Source organism: Pleurodeles waltl, chromosome 6 (genome assembly GCF_031143425.1).
Source record: "Pleurodeles waltl isolate 20211129_DDA chromosome 6, aPleWal1.hap1.20221129, whole genome shotgun sequence".
Lineage (NCBI taxonomy): Eukaryota > Metazoa > Chordata > Amphibia > Caudata > Salamandridae > Pleurodeles > Pleurodeles waltl.
Window position 1 is genome coordinate 1,683,519,539 of NC_090445.1, and position 19,730 is coordinate 1,683,539,268.

The 19,730-nt window shown below is 44.7% G+C and overlaps 1 protein-coding gene across 1 annotated transcript in view; it reads right to left on the reverse strand.

The window, feature by feature from the left end:
• Positions 1-18,859, reverse strand: part of NR5A1 (nuclear receptor subfamily 5 group A member 1) — a 310,911-nt gene extending 292,052 nt beyond the window's left edge. Inside the window, exons 1-2 of the mRNA XM_069242538.1 lie at positions 18,609-18,859; positions 15,096-15,214 (exon numbers count right to left, since the gene is read on the reverse strand). Coding sequence (XP_069098639.1) covers positions 15,096-15,214; positions 18,609-18,678 — 189 coding nt within the window. The 5' untranslated portion in view covers positions 18,679-18,859. The remainder of the gene's footprint in view (positions 1-15,095; positions 15,215-18,608) is intronic.
• Positions 18,860-19,730: the final 871 nt, after the last annotated feature.

Consider the following 19,730-nt stretch of genomic DNA (forward strand, 5'->3'; position numbering starts at 1 on the left):
TTTTCGATTACCAATGGGGTCGCAAATGACCTACCTCATGAATTTTCATGAGGTGGGTCACAATTTGCGACCCCATTGGGAATGGCGGCCCTCACAGGGATGGCGGCCTGCTGGAGACGGCAGACCACCATGTCTGTGACTGCTTTTAAATAAAGCCGTTTTTTTTTAAATGCGAGATGCATTTCAAAATCAAAAATGAAAGTTTTCTTTTCATTTTTTCAGAGCAGGCAGTGGTCCGCGAAAAAATATTTTCGCTGCCCTTCACAAAGGGGAAGGGGGTCCCATGGGGGACTCTTCCAGTTTGCGAATGGGTTAGCACCAATTAGCACCAGTTTGAAACTGGTGGTAACTGTGATTGTTTTGCGACCGCGTTTGTGGTCACAAAACAATCATACAAACCATCTGGTTTGGTATTAGTAGGGGACGCCCTTGACACGCCCCTTCCTAATACCGAATCGCAAAACCCCAACTGCGATTCGGTAACGATTTCCCGAATCGCAGTTTGGGCTTTGTACATCCCAAATAGCATTTTTCAAGTCGCAAACGGTCCGATTCGCCGTTTGTGACTTGAAAAATGCTTCGTACATCTGACCCTTTGTGTGAAGACTGTTAGGTATATTACACATTACAACCATCATCAGTGTAATAGGAAATGCCCTGCCCGGGACCACCAAGTACATTTTAACTTCATCAGATTTTTTTTATGTCAACTAATATTTATAAAATGCAACGTTCACTCAAAGGAGCATCTTTTCTTTCCTCTGCGTTTTTTTAATTTAGTGCCTCTTTATTCAGATGTGCGCGTGCATATATTTTACAGAGGTCTGTGATTAAATACTGAATTTACCACCAAGCACACAAGAGTACAGATTACAAGAGGCGTGGTTTGTGGTCAGCAGTGCAGATCAGCCCAGGAGATTAGGGCTTGCGGCCGCCAGAGTCATCACTATTCCTGGGCATAACGAGGGTGTGACGAGTTCCAAAGTTTCCCCTCCGGAAATTTACAAAGATTTTTCAAAGCACTATAAACTTTGAAAAGTTCCATTTACAAAAAATGTACAAGAAAGAAACCCGGAGAAACATTTCGAAGGGAAAACCTCCTACTTTTAACAGAAAATTCTTCTGCAAACAAGTTTAGTAGAAAATACCTTCCAAGAGCATTGCACTGTTAACGCTTATTTTGTAGTTGACATTTAAATTTCGACCTCCCAAATGCTTTTGTGTCAACTCTGTGCCCTCCTGTTTGGGCTGATATTTACCAACACCTACTGGTATCCAACCAGAATTGGCATGGACAGTATCGACGTTTTAAGGATGAGAGGGAACTCCATCTCTGCACGATTCCTTTCCATCGGGCTTCACAGGGTCTACATGTACATTATATAATATACCTAGCAGGTGTCCCCGGTGCTTAATTTGTTTAAAAAAAGGTAAGTGCCATGGCCCTACTTGGAAGGCCCCTGCTGCTTGGAGCACTCACTGCCCTGCAAGCGCTGCCAATGACAGTACCAACACAGCTACTACCCATCACATCCTGCAAGTGTGACACTTCAGACTATTCAAGGGCCCCAAGGCTATCAGAATGGCGTGAGCGGCAGGTATTATTCATTTTTAATGTATATAGGCAACTGTTCTTGTGCTCATCTCAAAATTAGACATACAGTAGGTCATGTGTTCGACTGGCACTAGAGCTGGGGATGGCAAGGGCCGGTGCCAAGCACCAGAAACCACCAGATCAAATTAAACACTGGATGTCCTGAGGCTTAAGCATGGATCTGCCATCTTGGATCAATTCTGGACAACTCTAGTGCCCAAGACATTGTCTATTGGGTTCTATCAGGTTCAAGGTCACCCCAAGCTTGACCACTGGAAACCAAGTTAGAACACGTCACCGAATTATAGACTTGTTCTTTGTGACCTCACACGATGCTCCTCTAGAGCTGAAGTTACATATTGTCAGTATCATTAATGGTTGTTAAAACCATAAACATGTATCTAGCTAAGACGTTAGATCAATATCCAAATAGAATGCAAAACAGGTTTACAAGATATCCACATAAATTGGATTTAAATATAATGCATGTACATGATACTAAATTACACTGGCATGGATTATCATAAAAATCTGAACATAACCGACCAATAAAACGGTTTATAACCGCTCTGTTACAGGTCAAAGTTGACAGGACACGCAAAATGGAAAGAATTAAGTGCCATTGACATTACAGGTACAGAAAATTGATGTAACCTGATTTTGCATAAATACATTTTAATGCAAAAATCATGTGAAATTACACAAAACTACGTGCAATAAAAATCTGGTATTTACTACTGTATTTTAATGTGGAATGCATCCTCGCATCCATTTCGAATGAAAAGATGAGTTTTTTTCCTAAAGAAATAGCTCAAAAAACGAAAGTCCTGCGAACAACAGCCACTCCTGCTATTTCTGTGCTTCCGCGCTAAACCTCTGCCTCACAATTGCAGGAATTACACCATGTGGGACCGTGGCATAGTTTTGGGGTGTAATTTTGAGGGAAATCGCATAACAAGTTTAAAGCAAACTTGCCACAATATGTGACCTTATGCGGACGTAACAGAAAACTCACCTTGGCCTAATTCAGATGGGCAGCTGTGATACCTATTATGTAGTCATGAAATGCCCAAAAAACTTTTAATATGCATTTTACAGGTGACCTTTTTTCATATAATTTTAATTTACATGCTAACCTATTGCACACCATGGCTTTAAAGTCCATAGTTTTTTTGGAATTATATCATAACTGTTAAGTATTGTTTGGTAAGTCCCAAGTATGACATAATATTCTTAATTTACAGTTTTTCCGATAATGGAGTGCTAAAGAAAGGAAATGTTTATATCCCATTTAAAATACACATATGGGATAAGGTGTACACAACTTCTGCAATGCCACCTCAAGTTTCTGATTTGATTTCAGAACCAGTCATCCTTTAGTCCTATGGTTTGTAATTCTTTTAAAGAACCTATAGATCCCAACCCAGCCCATGCGGATGCCATTGTGCGTCATCTATATAGAAAACATAATATGTCACATTGTGTGATCTGTACTAGCCACTAACAAACCTCATGAGTGATGACACAAGCTGATATATAGTCAACTCAGGAAGCCCTACTCACTGCTTTTTAAATTCCGGTCAAAATAAGAACATATAATGAAAAAAAAAAAATTTAAAGGTTGTGCCACTTGGGATTCCACTGATACGTATTAGGAATTATACTGTGCCACATCACAGCTACATCACAGACTATAAAAAGGTCCCTGTGAAATATGGGCCTGGCACATAAATCTGGAAAAAAGTGAATTTCCCTCACTCTCCTAGCAGAATTTTAAGAAGATTTTCAACTTTTGCATAAAGAATCCCATGAATAATCATAGAAATCAATGACAGATTTCGGGGAATATTTAAATTTAGCTAAATATACTTATAGTCTTTCCTCGAGGAAAAAATCTGTACGAGTTCATGATGCTAACATGTGCAATTTGCACATGAGATCTATCCCCCCACGTGTAAAACATTTTCCATGTTAAGAAATCTCATAAAATATAGATTTACCCATACTGGGGAAAAATGCTATTACCCACACATTTACGAGTGTGTGGGTGCTAAATGCATTTTGTAGGCTACCGCCTTTGGAACGCCCCCTTCCCAACCCTAACTTTCTTGCTATTTTTCCAGTGCAATCTATAATCATTCAAATGTCCAACCCCCCATTCTGTGAATAAAAATGTGGAATTTCCAAGCGAGTGTCTTATTTCAAACCTCAGCCACGCTTAAGTCCAAAAATATTTGCTAAAAGAACCCAAAAAAACTTTAAACGTGTCCTCTCCAGCATGACCTTCACCGTTAGCGCCAATCAAAATGTTTTGTTGCGCAACCATCAAAACACACAGCAGCCAGGTACTCTCCCAACAAATGAAATGCTACTCTCCTCCCACAGCCCCGCTGCAGAGGGTGCTTGCGAGATTTCTCAATAGAAAGAAAAAAAACAAGATGCTGTGTATATGTAAATGTTTCCTAAGAAGTGCTCATTTTTTAGGTTCAGTAATTGCAAGCACACGCCCAGAATGCGTCAGTGATTGTCTAGGTGATTGGCAAACATCTCTGAGGGATGTGAGTCCTTGACTAGGAAAGCTGCATTGAACATAGCACTGCATTTGGGTGTTGGCTAGATCTGCCTTATATTCATGGAATCATTAGCACAAAAGGAGAACAAAATACGCATTTTCCAGTGCCAATATGTAGAGGGTACCTAACGAGTTACCAGTGCATGCTCTTATGTCAGTGAGGACTTCTGGACACAGTGTGTTAGTTTACCAGGCTGGAGCATAAGTGGTTGTAAATGACACCAGAACCGAGGGTGGTAATATTGGAGCAACACACACTACACACTGTGTGATTCAGGATAATAACCTGGAATACACTGGAATTCAAAAGAAATATAGATTTCAGACAACAGGAAAGCCTACATTTTATCTTTCATTTTCATGCCATGCAAAAACTATGTAATGAGCAAGGGGTGCTATTGGACAATGATCTAATCCTTGGGTCTGGTGACATTTATAATATATCTTTGGACTTGTGGCTACATATAAAACACCAGTTAGGAGGGAGAGGTGTAGAGGGCGAGTGAGTAAGTGACAGGCGAACAGACAGAGTTAGAGAAAGTGACAGAAAGAGAGCGAGGGAAAACAGAAGAATGTATAAAGGCAACGACGTCATATTATCCTCGCATATGTAGAATCTTAAACCTCTCTGTAGTCGTTTAATTTCTTATTGCAGGTGCAGTCTGGTTTCAGAACATATATGTAATAAGAAATGCGCAGCACTAACCACCTGTAATACCTATTAGAGGTGCGTAATGACATCACAATGCCCCTCATTAGGAGGAATATCACTAGGTCAGACTCAGGGGGTCATTCCGACCCAACCCGCCACCTGACTGCTGGTGACGTCAGGACACCACCGGCCCTATTCCGACTTCACCGCAGGGCCGGTGGGCGGAAACAGTGTTTCCACCCACCGGCCCTGCAGTGAAGAGTGCCTTAACATTGACGCCGGCTCGGAATCGAGCCGGCGCCAATGTGGCGGTGCAGCGGATGCAGCAGCACCCGTCGTGCATTTCACTGCCTGTAATTCAGGCAGTGAAATGCGCAACAGGGCTGTGCAGGGGGGGCCCTGCACCCCCATTCTGCCAGCTTTTCCATGGCGGAAAGGCTGGCGGAATGGAACTTGTAATCCAGCGGGCAGCGCCGCCCTGGTGGATTAAAACCGCCGGGACCACCAGACAGGAGGCTGTCTCCAGCCTGGCGGCGTCAGCGGCATTACCGCGGCATTTTGGCCACAGTCAGAATGTGGTGGATCGGACCACCACTACTGCGGCGGTCCGATAACCACCCCAAGTCTGGCGCCCCCTCAATGTCTGCTCTCTCTCCTGGACTGTGGTGAAGGTTGGTGTTCAGACACTGTGCACTGGCTCTGTGTGAAGGTGGCACAGTGGTAAACTGGCCTGAGGTCCAGGTACATATATTTTCATGCGCACCCTTGGCAGCGGTGATTGGGGCTGAGAGTGCAAACAGAGGAAAGAAGATGGCAGAGACACATCTGCTTCTGGCACACATCGACTGCTATCAGCTGGCCGCGTGCCATCTTAGAGTCATGGATGCAATGGGTGGTCCAGTCTACACCACCCTCTTGATGTCCATGGCCCTTTAACACCGAGACAGATGGACGAGCCAGGAGAAGACGCTTGAGTGAGGTAACCATGGTGGATGGGGAAGGAGGCTAGAGAGAGAGAAACGCTGGCGAAGATATTTTTAAAGTAAGTGACTCTAAAAGAAATATGGAAAAGAGAAAAGTTGGTAAATGTTTGTCATAAAAATGATGATACTCCCAGCAGCACTTAAATAAATATATTGCAAGACGCCTTAGACGTCTCTGACCTTATAAAAGCATGTGACCTTTGGCCTCGTCCTTGGACATGGCGAGGAGCTTCTGGGGGACTTGGAGCATCATTTGAATTGCAGGACCCTACTCTTGCAGTTCTCTATCGAGTGCTTCGACGTGCCAGAAATGTGATGTTGTTGCTATAACTACTTCAGAAAAGAGAGAACCTTATTGTGCGCCAGTTATCTGGAAGATGTGCATACATGGTCCTGAGAAAAGGAAGAACCAACCCAAAATATGTCATCCCATTAATGGAGTCTCCGTGCGAGTCTGCTTTTTTGTACATTTTTTCAGTTTTTATAAGAATAAAATGAATTATCTTCTAACATAGAATGCTTCCTAATTTATGACTGCATGTTTTATGGCAAGTTTGTGGTCTCAAATGAGTATATGCCTGTAATCTATTACAAACAGAGGTAGAGATAGTGATGTGTGAGAGCTAAGGTAATGTGGCCTGATTTCTGAACTGAAACCTGGGTTCTAGTCACGGCTCTGGCCCTTGGTTAGACATTTTGTGATTCTGGGCACACCACAGAATCTCCCCGTGCCTGCAGCTGCAATTATATACAGTGTAACACAAACATAAGTTTTTGTTACTTTAACTATGTAAATGATATATAAAGAACGATTATTGCGTTGTTCCATTGTTCATCACACACTGCTATCCCTGATCTATGTAACCATTGCACAGCTTGTGACGAAATGGACTGCCTTGTTACTGTGTACAGTGTTTTTGCTAAAAATGTTTTGCTTACAAATGTATAAATACATGTTTTCATTGGCAACAGGAAATATCACTTCTAATCTTAGCTCATCCACTTTACTGCATTGTGTGATCTTAGAAAATTCAATTTATCTCATGTGCCCCCTACCTGCCAAAATTAGGAGATGGGGATCCTTCCAAACAGAGAATATCCCTATCAAGGCAACACAAAAACACCAAGGTGGGTTTACAAAAACACACTACAAATGAACAGAAGTGCCACAGAACAACTCTCTGTCCATTTTGTGACAGAGAATCACAAAAATGGCGACATTTACCATTAAACAGGAGTATTTGTACCTAGTCCATTTTCAGGGGATAGAATATGGTCTGAGGACCTTATGGACTAAAGCATTTTGCAGTCGCAGACCCTGCGATTTGCAAAAACATTGAGTCCGCAACCCCTAAATGATTCTTTAGTGCTTACTAAAATCCTGACATTAGGAAAAGGCTTTGTTTGATTTCAAAAAACGTTTTGGGGCTCATTCAAAATTGCAATTAGGAAGGGGTGTCCCATCCTTATTGTGATTTAGTATGAGACATGTCAATAGTCTGTGTCGACAATTGTGGGTGCAGTACGCACCTTGTCATGGGAAAGCTGTACAGTTGCAGAACTTCACCTTTGGGAATAATATTGGGTGTCCTTGGGGAGAGGGAGGGCTGAGGGGTGCAGAGGAGACAGCAGGCCAAGTACAAGCTACTTGTGAAGTTGTTCCAAAAGGAAATCTTTCACTTTTTAGGTTGAGCGCGCAAGACCTTTGACGTGTTGTAATCTCTTTGCGGGCCTTTAACCACGCCTACCGCACACCCATCACTATCATTATCGCTCTTGGGCTTGCCTTTCAAAAATCCTTTGTTGTCATTGGTAAATGCTTTACGTTTGTCCCTCCTTGGGGCAGTTTTGTTACCGCCTTGGACACTGACCCTGTTACATAGATAACTGCCGATTGCCGATATGTTTGACCGCGAGTGAACTTCTTTTTCCTTTTGTGTGTCTCCTTCGCACTCACGCTCATGGCGGCTGTGGCGCTTTGAATTGGCTCGCATATGTCAACTGTTTTACTTTTTATTTTCAATTTATGTGACAAGAAAAGTCCAGTTAGGAATTTACACTGGTAATAGCTCTAACTCGAGCAAACGCAAGACCCGTTGTATTGCAAATGCTTGTTTAAAGCAGTAATAGCTCTTGTAAGGAACATGGGCATCCATACACAAAGATGCTGGCCTGCTCTTCCTTTAAGGCCACCATCCCTCTGTTTGTAGCTAGTGACAGGGGGTCACAAACAGTGACCTACCTAGTTAAGGTTTATTAGTTATCCTGCGACCCCACACGGCTAGAGAAATCACACCGCAATCTATTTCCGCATAGGTTGCATCTCAACATCAGAGACAGGTCTCAAAAAAGTCTGACTGCTCATTTCAACCGCTTTTTTTTACCTGTCTCGATACATCGGACCCCCACCCATTAATCTGTACGTTGTAAGCCAGAAAACTAGGCCTGCACCAAAGCTTTCCCATATGACTGACCTGTGTGGTCCTGAGAAGACTTGGTTCTTTTTTTTTCATATTTTCTCATTCTTTATGCAAAAACTGGGAGTGTTAGTGACGGTTCAACCCCCCCGAGTGCATTGTACAAAGAACAGCCCATCGGTCGTACACTCGTCGGTCGCTACTGAATAGGGGCAGGGAGCCTAAATAGCAGCGACAGGTCTAGATCGTGACAGGTCTAGATCGTGACTTGTCGAGATTGTGCCTTGTCTAGATTGTGACATGACTAGACTGGGACTTGTCTAGATTGTTTCACCAATCATTGAGAATAAGCTCTGAAGTAACCAAGGGGAGACATTCAGCCCTTCACACACAGATGGCTACAAAACTACTTAATAAATACATTAATCAATGAACATGAGGTCAGGTGATGTATGTACCGAGTACCGCACTGGAAAAGGAGAGAAGCAGCATTTGTCAGCGGAGATGTAACAGTATTAATGGGGGAGGGGCGGGGGTACCAGCACTTCTAACAAGTGGTGTAACAGTATTAATGGGGGGGGTATAAGCACTTCCCAGCAGAGATGTAACAGTATTAATGGAGGGTACCAGCATTTCTCAGCGGTGATGTAACAGTATTAATGGGGAGGAGGGAGGGTACCAGCACTTCTCAGAAGTGGTGTAACAGTATTAATGGAGGGGTATCAGCACTTCTCAGCGGCGATGTAACAGTATTAATGGGGGATACCAGCACTTCTCAGCAGCGATGTAACAGTATTAATGGAGGGTACCAGCACTTCTCAGCAGTGATGTAACAGTATTAATGGAGGGTACCAGTACTTCTCAGAAGTGATGTAACAGTATTAATGTAGGGGTACCAGCACTTCTCAGCGGTGATGTAACAGTGTTAATGTAGGGGTACAAGCACTTCTCAGCAGTGATGTAACAGTGTTAATGTAGGGGTACCAGCACTTATCAGCAGTGATGTAAGTGTTAATGGAGGGTACCAGCACTTCTCAGCAGTGATGTAACAGTATTAATGTAGGGGTACCAGCACTTCTCAGCAGTGATGTAACAGTATTAATGTAGGGGTACCAGCACTTCTCAGCAGTGATGTAACAGTATTAATGTAGGGGTACCAGCACTTCTCAGCAGTGATGTAACAGTATTAATGTAGGGGTACCAGCACTTCTCAGCAGTGATGTAACAGTCTCAATGTAGGGATACCAGCACTTCTCAGCAGGGATGTAAACATTTCAGTGGCAGAGTGCCAGCACTTGTCGGGAGTGATGTAAATACTTTATAGGAGATTTCTTGAGCTTGCTGTGATCATTACTTCCACCTCTCAATGCAGATGCAATCCTTTCAAAGGAGAATACTGTCATGTACTGTCACTTCTCAGCAGCGATGTAACAGTATTAATGTAGGGGTACCAGCACTTCTCAGCAGTGATGTAACAGTGTTAATGGAGGGTACCAGCACTTCTCAGCAGAGATGTAACAGTCTCAATGTAGGGGTACCAGCACTTCTCAGCAGTGATGTAACAGTCTCAATGTAGGGGTACCTGTACTTCTCAGCAGTGATGTAACAGTATTAATGTAGGGGTACCAGCACTTCTCAGCAGTGATGTGAACATTTCAGTGGCAGAGTGCCGGCACTTGTCAGGAGTGATGTAAATACTTTATAGAAGACTTCTTGAGCTTGCTGTGATCATTACTTCCACCTCTCAATGCAGATGCAATCATTTCAAAGGAGAATACTGTTGTGTACTGCCACTTCTCAGCAGCGATGTAACAGTATTAATGTAGGGGTACCAGCACTTCTCAGCAGCGATGTAACAGTATTAATGGAGGGTACCAGCACTTCTCAGCAGTGATGTAACCGTATTAATGGAGTGTGCCAGCACTTCTCAGCAGTGATGTAACAGTGTTAATGTAGGGGTACCAGCACTTCTCAGCAGCGATGTAACAGTATTAATGGAGGGTACCAGCACTTCTCAGCAGTGATGTAACAGTATTAATGTAGGGGTACCAGTACTTCTCAGCAGTGACGTAACTGTGTTAATGTAGGGGTACCAGCACTTCTCAGCAGTGATGTAACAGTCTCAATGTAGGGGTACCACCACTTCTCAGCAGTGATGTAACAGTCTCAATGTAGGGATACCAGCACTTCTCAGCAGGGATGTAAACATTTCAGTGGCAGAGTGCCAGCACTTGTCAGGAGTGATGTAAATACTTTATAGGAGACTTCTTGAGCTTGCTGTGATCATTACTTCCACCTCTCAATGCAGATGCAATCATTTCAAAGGAGAATACTGTTGTGTACTGCCACTTCTCAGCAGCGATGTAACAGTATTAATGTAGGGGTACCAGCACTTCTCAGCAGTGATGTAACAGTATTAATGGAGGGTACCAGCACTTCTCAGCAGTGATGTAACAGTATTAATGGAGTGTGCCAGCACTTCTCAGCAGTGATGTAACAGTGTTAATGTAGGGGTACCAGCACTTCTCAGCAGTGATGTAACAGTATTAATGTAGGGGTACCAGCACTTCTCAGCAGTGATGTAACAGTATTAATGTAGGGATACCAGCACTTCTCAGCAGTGATGTAACCGTATTAATGGAGTGTGCCAGCACTTCTCAGCAGTGATGTAACAGTGTTAATGTAGGGGTACCAGCACTTCTCAGCAGCGATGTAACAGTATTAATGTAGGGGTACCAGCACTTCTCAGCAGTGATGTAACAGTGTTAATGTAGGGGTACCAGCACTTCTCAGCAGTGATGTAACAGTATTAATGTAAGGGTACCAGCACTTCTCAGCAGCGATGTAACAGTATTAATGGAGGGGTACCAGTACTTCTCAGCAGTGATGTAAACATTTCAATGGCAGAGCGCCAGCACTTGTCAGGAGTGATGTAAATACTTTATAGGAGACTTCTTGAGCTTGCTGTGATCATTACTTCCACCTCTCAATGCAGATGCAATCATTTCAAAGGAGAATACTGTCATGTACTGTCACTTCTCAACAGCGATGTAACAGTATTAATGTAGTGGTACCAGCACTTCTCAGCAGCGATGTAACAGTATTAATGTAGTGGTACCAGCACTTCTCAGCAGCGATGTAACAGTATTAATGTAGTGGTACCAGCACTTCTCAGCAGCGATGTAACAGTATTAATGTAGTGGTACCAGCACTTCTCAGCAGCGATGTAACAGCATTAATGTAGGGGTACCAGCATTTCTCAGCAGCGATGTAACAGTATTAATGTAGTGGTACCAGCACTTCTCAGCAGCGATGTAACAGTATTATTGTAGTGGTACCAGCACTTCTCAGCAGCGATGTAACAGTATTAATGTAGTGGTACCAGCACTTCTCAGCAGCGATGTAACAGTATTAATGTAGTGGTACCAGCACTTCTCAGCAGCGATGTAACAGCATTAATGTAGGGGTACCAGCACTTCTCAGCAGCGATGTAACAGTATTAATGTAGTGGTACCAGCACTTCTCAGCAGCGATGTAACAGTATTATTGTAGTGGTACCAGCACTTCTCAGCAGCGATGTAACAGTATTAATGTAGTGGTACCAGCACTTCTCAGCAGCGATGTAACAGCATTAATGTAGTGGTACCAGCACTTCTCAGCAGCGATGTAACAGTATTAATGTAGTGGTACCAGCACTTCTCAGCAGCGATGTAACAGTATTAATGGAGGGGTACCAGCACTTCTCAGCAGCGATGTAACAGTATTAATGTAGGGGTACCAGCACTTCTCAGCAGCGATGTAACAGTATTAATGTAGTGGTACCAGCACTTCTCAGCAGCGATGTAACAGCATTAATGTAGTGGTACCAGCACTTCTCAGCAGCGATCTAACAGTATTAATGGAGGGGTACCAGCACTTCTCAGCAGCGATGTAACAGTATTAATGTAGGGGTACCAGCACTTCTCAGCAGCGATGTAACAGTGTTAATGTAGGGGTACCAGCACTTCTCAGCAGCGATGTAACAGCATTAATGTAGTGGTACCAGCACTTCTCAGCAGCGATGTAACAGCATTAATGTAGTGGTACCAGCACTTCTCAGCAGCGATGTAACAGTATTAATGTAGGGGTACCAGCATTTCTCAGCAGCGATGTAACAGTATTAATGTAGTGGTACCAGCACTTCTCAGCAGCGATGTAACAGTATTATTGTAGTGGTACCAGCACTTCTCAGCAGCAATGTAACAGTATTAATGTAGTGGTACCAGCACTTCTCAGCAGCGATGTAACAGTATTAATGTAGTGGTACCAGCACTTCTCAGCAGCGATGTAACAGCATTAATGTAGGGGTACCAGCACTTCTCAGCAGCGATGTAACAGTATTAATGTAGTGGTACCAGCACTTCTCAGCAGCGATGTAACAGTATTATTGTAGTGGTACCAGCACTTCTCAGCAGCGATGTAACAGTATTAATGTAGTGGTACCAGCACTTCTCAGCAGCGATGTAACAGCATTAATGTAGTGGTACCAGCACTTCTCAGCAGCGATGTAACAGTATTAATGTAGTGGTACCAGCACTTCTCAGCAGTGATGTAACAGTATTAATGGAGGGGTACCAGCACTTCTCAGCAGCGATGTAACAGTATTAATGTAGGGGTACCAGCACTTCTCAGCAGTGATGTAACAGTGTTAATGTAGGGGTACCAGCACTTCTCAGCAGCGATGTAACAGCATTAATGTAGTGGTACCAGCACTTCTCAGCAGCGATGTAACAGCATTAATGTAGGGGTACCAGCACTTCTCGGCAGTGATGTAACAGTCTCAATGTAGGTGTGGCAGCATTTCTCAGCAGGGATGTAAACATTTCAGTGGCAGAGTGCCGGCACTTGTCAGGAGTGATGTAAATACTTTATAGGAGACTTCTTGAGCTTGCTGATATCATTACTTCCACCTCTCAATGCAGATGCAATCATTTCAAAGGAGAATACTGTTGTGTACTGCCACTTCTCAGCAGCGATGTAACAGTATTAATGTAGGGGTACCAGCACTTCTCAGCAGTGATGTAACAGTATTAATGGAGGGTACCAGCACTTCTCAGCAGTGATGTAACAGTATTAATGTAGGGGTACCAGCACTTCTCAGCAGTGATGTAACAGTATTAATGTAGGGGTACCAGCACTTCTCAGCAGCGATGTAACAGTATTAATGTAGGGGTACCAGCACTTCTCAGCAGTGATGTAACAGTATTAATGTAGGGGTACAAGTACTTCTCAGCAGTGATGTAACAGTCTCAATGTAGGGGTACCAGCACTTCTCAGCAGTGATGTAGTAAACATTTCAATGGGAGAGTACCAGCACTTCTCAGCAGCGATGTAATCACTCGAAGGGAGGGCACTGCCACTTAGCAGCAGTGGTTGAACACTGTTAACAGGAGACTACTTGCAGATCTCAGCAGTAAAGTAATTAGGGTTTGCAGTATTCACGGATTTTTTCAAATAAGTATGCAAACCTTTGGCAAAATTAAGGAAGCTTATCGTCATTACATAAACAATTATCGTCATTACATAAAATGCCACTCCGTCGTTTTGCAATACATTTTAAAGTGAAATACATCCTCGTGCCAGGTTTGACACGAGGGGGCATTTTGAGCAAAAACACGTGCAAAACAAAGACAAAATCACAACAGCCCCTCAATTCTGTTGTTCCTGTGAATGCTGTGTCATTACTCAAAGTGGCATAAAGGCTTCATTTCAGGAACTGTGTAAAACTCGAGTACTGTATATTTCCCGAAAGTATGCAAATTACACTGGCGTAATTTACATGTACCAGGAGTAATTTTAAGGGAGAATGCCGTACTTTTCGCCAGTGATGTAATCTTTTAAAGAAATAATGTCAGAAAAAGCCTATCAGGAGCAAGGTAAAATCTTTAAATCTAGAGTACTGGCACTTTTCAGTAGTGGTGTAATGGTCGTAATGGGGGAAAACCAGCACTTCCAATCAGCAACGTAATCGTTCACATAGAAACCACAGGCACTGCTCAGCATTGGTGCCACACTTTGAATGGGGGAGTGCCTGCACTTCGCAGCAGTAATGCAATCGTTCACATGGAAACCACAGGCACTGCTCAGCAGCGGTGCCATACTTTGAATGGGGGAGTGCCTGCACTTCGCAGCAGTAATGCAATCGTTCACATGGAAACCACAGGCACTGCTCAGCAGCGGTGCCATACTTTGAATGGGGGAGTGCCTGCACTTCGCAGCAGTAATGCAATCGTTCACATGGAAACCACAGGCACTGCTCAGCAGCGGTGCCACGCTTTGAATGGGGGAGTGCCTGCACTTCGCAGCAGTAATGCAATCGTTCACATGGAAACCACAGGCACTGCTCAGCAGCGGTGCCACACTTTGAATGGGGGAGTGCCTGCACTTCGCAACAGTAATGCAATCGTTCACATGGAAACCACAGGCACTGCTCAGCAGCGGTGCCACACTTTGAATGGGGGAGTGCCTGCACTTCGCAGCAGAAACGTAATCGTTCACATGGAAACCACAGGCACTGCTCAGCAGCGGTGCCACACTTTGAATGGGGGAGTGCCTGCACTTCGCAGCAGAAACGTAATCGTTCACCTGGAAACCACAGGCACTGCTCAGCAGCGGTGCCACACTTTGAATGGGGGAGTGCCTGCACTTCGCAGCAGTAATGCAATCGTTCACATGGAAACCACAGGCACTGCTCAGCAGCGGTGCCACACTTTGAATGGGGGAGTGCCGGCACCTACTTATTTCCACGTCTAGCACTGATAACACAGGCAGAGCTCTCGGGGGCACCTCAGGTGCCCGGCTCGCGGGGGTCGGCGCACCTGCTTGGCAGACTCCTTACCTTGCAGCTCTCGCAGGTCAGGAGCCCATAGTGGTACCCGGACACCTTGTCTCCACACACCGGGCACAGCTCGTCCAGGTCTTCATCGTACGTGTATTCCATCAGCTTGAAATGGTTGCCTAGGGGTGGGGGAGAGAAGAGGGCAGAAATCATCAGCACCGAGGCGGGAAGAGGGTTGTTTAACACGCCGGATCTACAGCGGCGAGAAGCTGGCGGGCCGGTGCTGGCACACTAGAGAGGGGCAATCAGGCACAATCGTGCTGATGGCAAATCGTAGCCAATGGTGGGTTCGGTGAAAGATGCCACCCCCCGGGGAAGCCACCAGCCCCAGAAGCGATCTAGCAAAAAACACAGGAAGTTAAAAAAAATAATGAGGGTAAACAAAGGCCCTGACAAGGAGACTAAAATAAAAAACAAAGAAACACAAATCTGTGTTTGGCACGGCTTGTGGGGGTACAAAAAAAAGACCTTGCCGATACAGAGGTATCCTGCTGCCCACACCTAGCAGGTCTGACAACAAACCCCCACCTGGCCATGGTGGTCTGTGAAAAGTGTGCGTGATGGTGAAGGTGCCCACGTGTGCCCGGCAACTAAAAATCACTTAGCATCGGTGCAAGACAGACACTGGGTCCGATTCTCACAGCCCTGAAGCATTCCTACTGCGGGAGTTTTATTTTTAAATTCGTATTGTATTTTCACTTTTAGAAGTGAGCCCCCACAGGCGCAGAACTGCCCCCTTGATGTATATACTAATAATGCAGATTTTTAAATATTTCAATCTCTCAAAACTCAGCTTTTGAATGTATTAAATGTCTGGAAAAAAATATGTTATTGAAAATTATTTGAAAACAGAATAGCAGTGTTGAGTAAAGCAAGAATTATCGAATTGCTACACACTGGGTGCAGACAGTCACGCGGACAAACCCAACATGTGCGTGACTGTCCGCACGTCTATGTATATATATGAATATGAGTGATTATAATATATACATTTAAATACATGTATTAGTATACATATTTATGCTTGGATAGATAGATAGATAGATAGATAGATAGATAGATAGATAGATAGATAGATAGATAGATAGATAGATAGATAGATAGATAACGGTTGATAATTGCGGGTCTTTAACAACAACAAAAAAACCTTCTTACAAGCGCATTCGTTAATTTGCGTTCGGAAAATAGAAGGCCGGCACCATTTCCAATTCATCCATTTTATGTCCGTTACTGCGGGTCAGAAAATGAATCCGAAAATTGGACAGATAATTTCTGATAAAATATTGCACACTGAGTTTTCTCGCCGCCGCTCCCTGTGCCAACTGGCAAGGGCACCATTGCACCTGCTGCATCCACGTCACCGTGGCAGAGCCGGGGGCACGCACTTGGCTTCGATAACTGCGGGCTCGCGGGCTCGTTGCGCGTATTTCATGCCGCGATTTCAGGCCAGGGCTCGTATCATATAAACCCATTGGAGAGAAATGTTTTAGGACATCAGGAAAGGGGAACGCGGAGAGGCCGCCACCCCTGAACGCCCCTAAAAGTCAGCGGGATCTCTTTCGGGACCGGGTGTTCACGATGTACAGTCGCCTTTTTTGTTTCCAGATCGGAATTAGAAAACAACCCCATGGCACTGGCGGCGCTGGGTATCTTGAGTGGCACCTCGGCAATTAGAAGTACCAAGATCCACCGAGGCACAGGATTGCCAAGTACAACAGGGTACCCAGGTCAGGGTCTGCCCCAGCATGGCCCCTGTGATCCAAAATTCATTACATGATAATAATATGCAAAAGCCCTTGCGCCTCCCTGAGACGCCAGGAAGCGACTTCAAGGCGCACGCAGGTAGGTCTGTCACCAGGAAAGGGAGCCCGACTAATGAGAACCTAGGAAGATGCACAAATGTGTCCCAGGGTCAACGGTGTGTGTGCGGGGCCCCAGGGAGCCGAGCACTGAAGCCCCCAGGACACCCAGGTCCTGGATATCGGGGGACATGGCTGCCTGCTGCTGCTCAGTGCGCGCACTGTGCAAAGATGCCAGGATGCCCCCACGCGCCCGCCTCTGCCCTCTGGACTCCCTCCAGTTTGTGCTTCACAATGCCACTGTGCAGCAGAGACCTGCAGGCCCCGGGGGCGCGAGGAGCTCAGTTCATTGTGCATCTTTATTGCCCATGCAAGGAAAGAGTGCTGCGCGCGTGCAAGAGGCATCTCAAAGGTGCGCGTGCGAGACAGGCTCTGACTGAGGTCTGCAACCCACACCCTGTGAGATGCTCGGATGGAGACCGCCAGTGTCATCACTGCTCCCACAGCGCTGTATAGAGCTATGCATGCCCGTGCGCTGCAAGGCTGTACACACAAACACGCCTAAATGTATGTACAAAAAGAAATTGACAGCACTAATATATACACATATATATATATACACGTATATAGAGAGAGATCCATAGCTGCAATATACTTGCCTATGAAGAAAAAACAGAGCGCTAAATTGAGATATATAATATACACATGCACACAATATACAGAATATACATATATATATAGATATACTTTAGTAGCTATAATACACACAACACACATATATAGGCGTTTATATCTATCTATATATATATATATATATTTATAGTAAGAGACTGAAATGGAGAGCTAAATTAATAGCTATGACACACATATTTGTGTGAGTATGTATTTATTTATATATATATATATATATATAGAGAGAGAGAGAGAGAGAGAGAGAGAGAGATGAAGAGAGAGATTCTGTGAATTTGTCAAATGAACCAAAATGTTTTTGATTTAAAAAAAAAAATGCTCTGTACCTACGAATCTCAACCATAGCTACAGTTGCATTCAGACATTTTATCAACAATCGATATATATAAATATTCATGTTGATAAACGTATGTGAATGCTTAATTAAATATGCATTTATGTATACAAACAGGCATATGTATAAAGTACATATGTATTTGTCCATGTTTAAGTACTGACATCACATATAGGCGCAAATATAGTTAATAGGAAGATATTCTACAATACAAAGTGAATCATACTAAAACATTAAACAATTGAGGTATCTAAATGTTCCGTGAAGAACACAATACTTGTGTGCGCGCAGCGCTTTAAATGGAAAAACACTTTCACATTAAAGAAGCGCAGGTACTCAGTACAGGACAGTACCTGTCCATTTAAAGCACTGTGTGCGCGCGTGAGGTGTGACATCCCACTCCTTCAGACCCCGGTGATGTGTGGTGAGCTCGCGTGACGTCCACCCCGGGGATGCGTGAGCAGGGCAGCTCTGTACAGTGCTAGAGGTGTGCAGACGGCTGCTCCTAGGCTTGTATCCCCGGGTCTGGTGAGCGCCCCCCTCCCCATCACCCCCCGCTGGGTGAGAGGTGCTGTGTGCGCGTGCCCCGAGAGGCTGTGCGGAGGTGTGCGGGTGCCTGTGTGCAGTGATGCTGAACCCACGCACCGCCAGGCGCAGAGGGGAGGCCCCACCAGGCTGCCATCTGCTTACCACTTGAGCCGTCCAGGGTCTGCTCCTGGCCACCAGAGCTGCAATAGTCCACTTCCCCCTTGGAGAGCATCTGAAGAGATGTGCTGGGTGGCTTCCCTTGATGCCAATCTTCTTTTTTTCTGCTATTCCTAGTTAAAAAAAAAAAAAAAAAAAAAAGAATGTCCAGAGATAATGGTGAGCGGCTCCTCCTCGCCACTGGTGGCTACTATCAAAGGTACCATGTGCAGCCTCCCTGCAGGCTTCCTATTTACACCCAGCCCTGACGCCACTGGTGGAGCCGGACGGGAGCGACAGCCCGTCCCGCCAATCAGCGGCCGCTTTCAGGCAGCAGGGGCGGAGCCACCTTCCACCGCTCTCAGGGCTTGTTTTATGGCTAGGCCGAGGGATGGGCAGTGGGTGGGGCTCTGATTGGCTGCCTGGGGCCCACTCCAGAGGAAATGGACGCAGATCTTGTCCTGGGATTGGAGCACGGAGGGGGGAGGATTGCTGCAGCTGCCCGGGTTATTAATGGAGAGACGGAGCACAGAAGATCACGGAGGGCAGGGCAGGTCGGAACACGGCCGGATGCGTTAAAGAGGCAGTCTACTTTTTTCCATTTACAAACGTCGACCCGGTGATTTCTGTATATTCACCGCTGTTTTGCAATGTATTTTAATATTTGCATGTAATATGTAATTCTTGAAAATAGGACTATAAAACCGCAATATCATAGGAAATCTTTTTTTTTTTTTATATTAGTACATTCTTTTTATATTGAACATTGATCCACGCACTGATCAGCATTCTGTGAGGTCAACATAAGTGGCGGATTCATGTCAGTTTTCAGAACACCCTTATATTGCACACAATTTGTTAAAATATAGCTCGTTTAGATCGTCGTTTTTCTGGAGATCAGGCATTGTTTGAATCCTTCCGGACCCACGTAAAACATCACTAGTTAGGTCAGCCCCTTTTTGTGTGTTTCATTCAACAGACATTTTTGTTTTAGCACAAAACAGGTGCATTCCAGTTTGGAGGCTCTGTTCATGACAGGGGGCTCAGGTAAACGGCCAGGAGTGAAACTGTGCTCCCTGCGGTGGGACTCACCTTAACAACAGAGACAGTGGTCCAGGGACTCAGTGC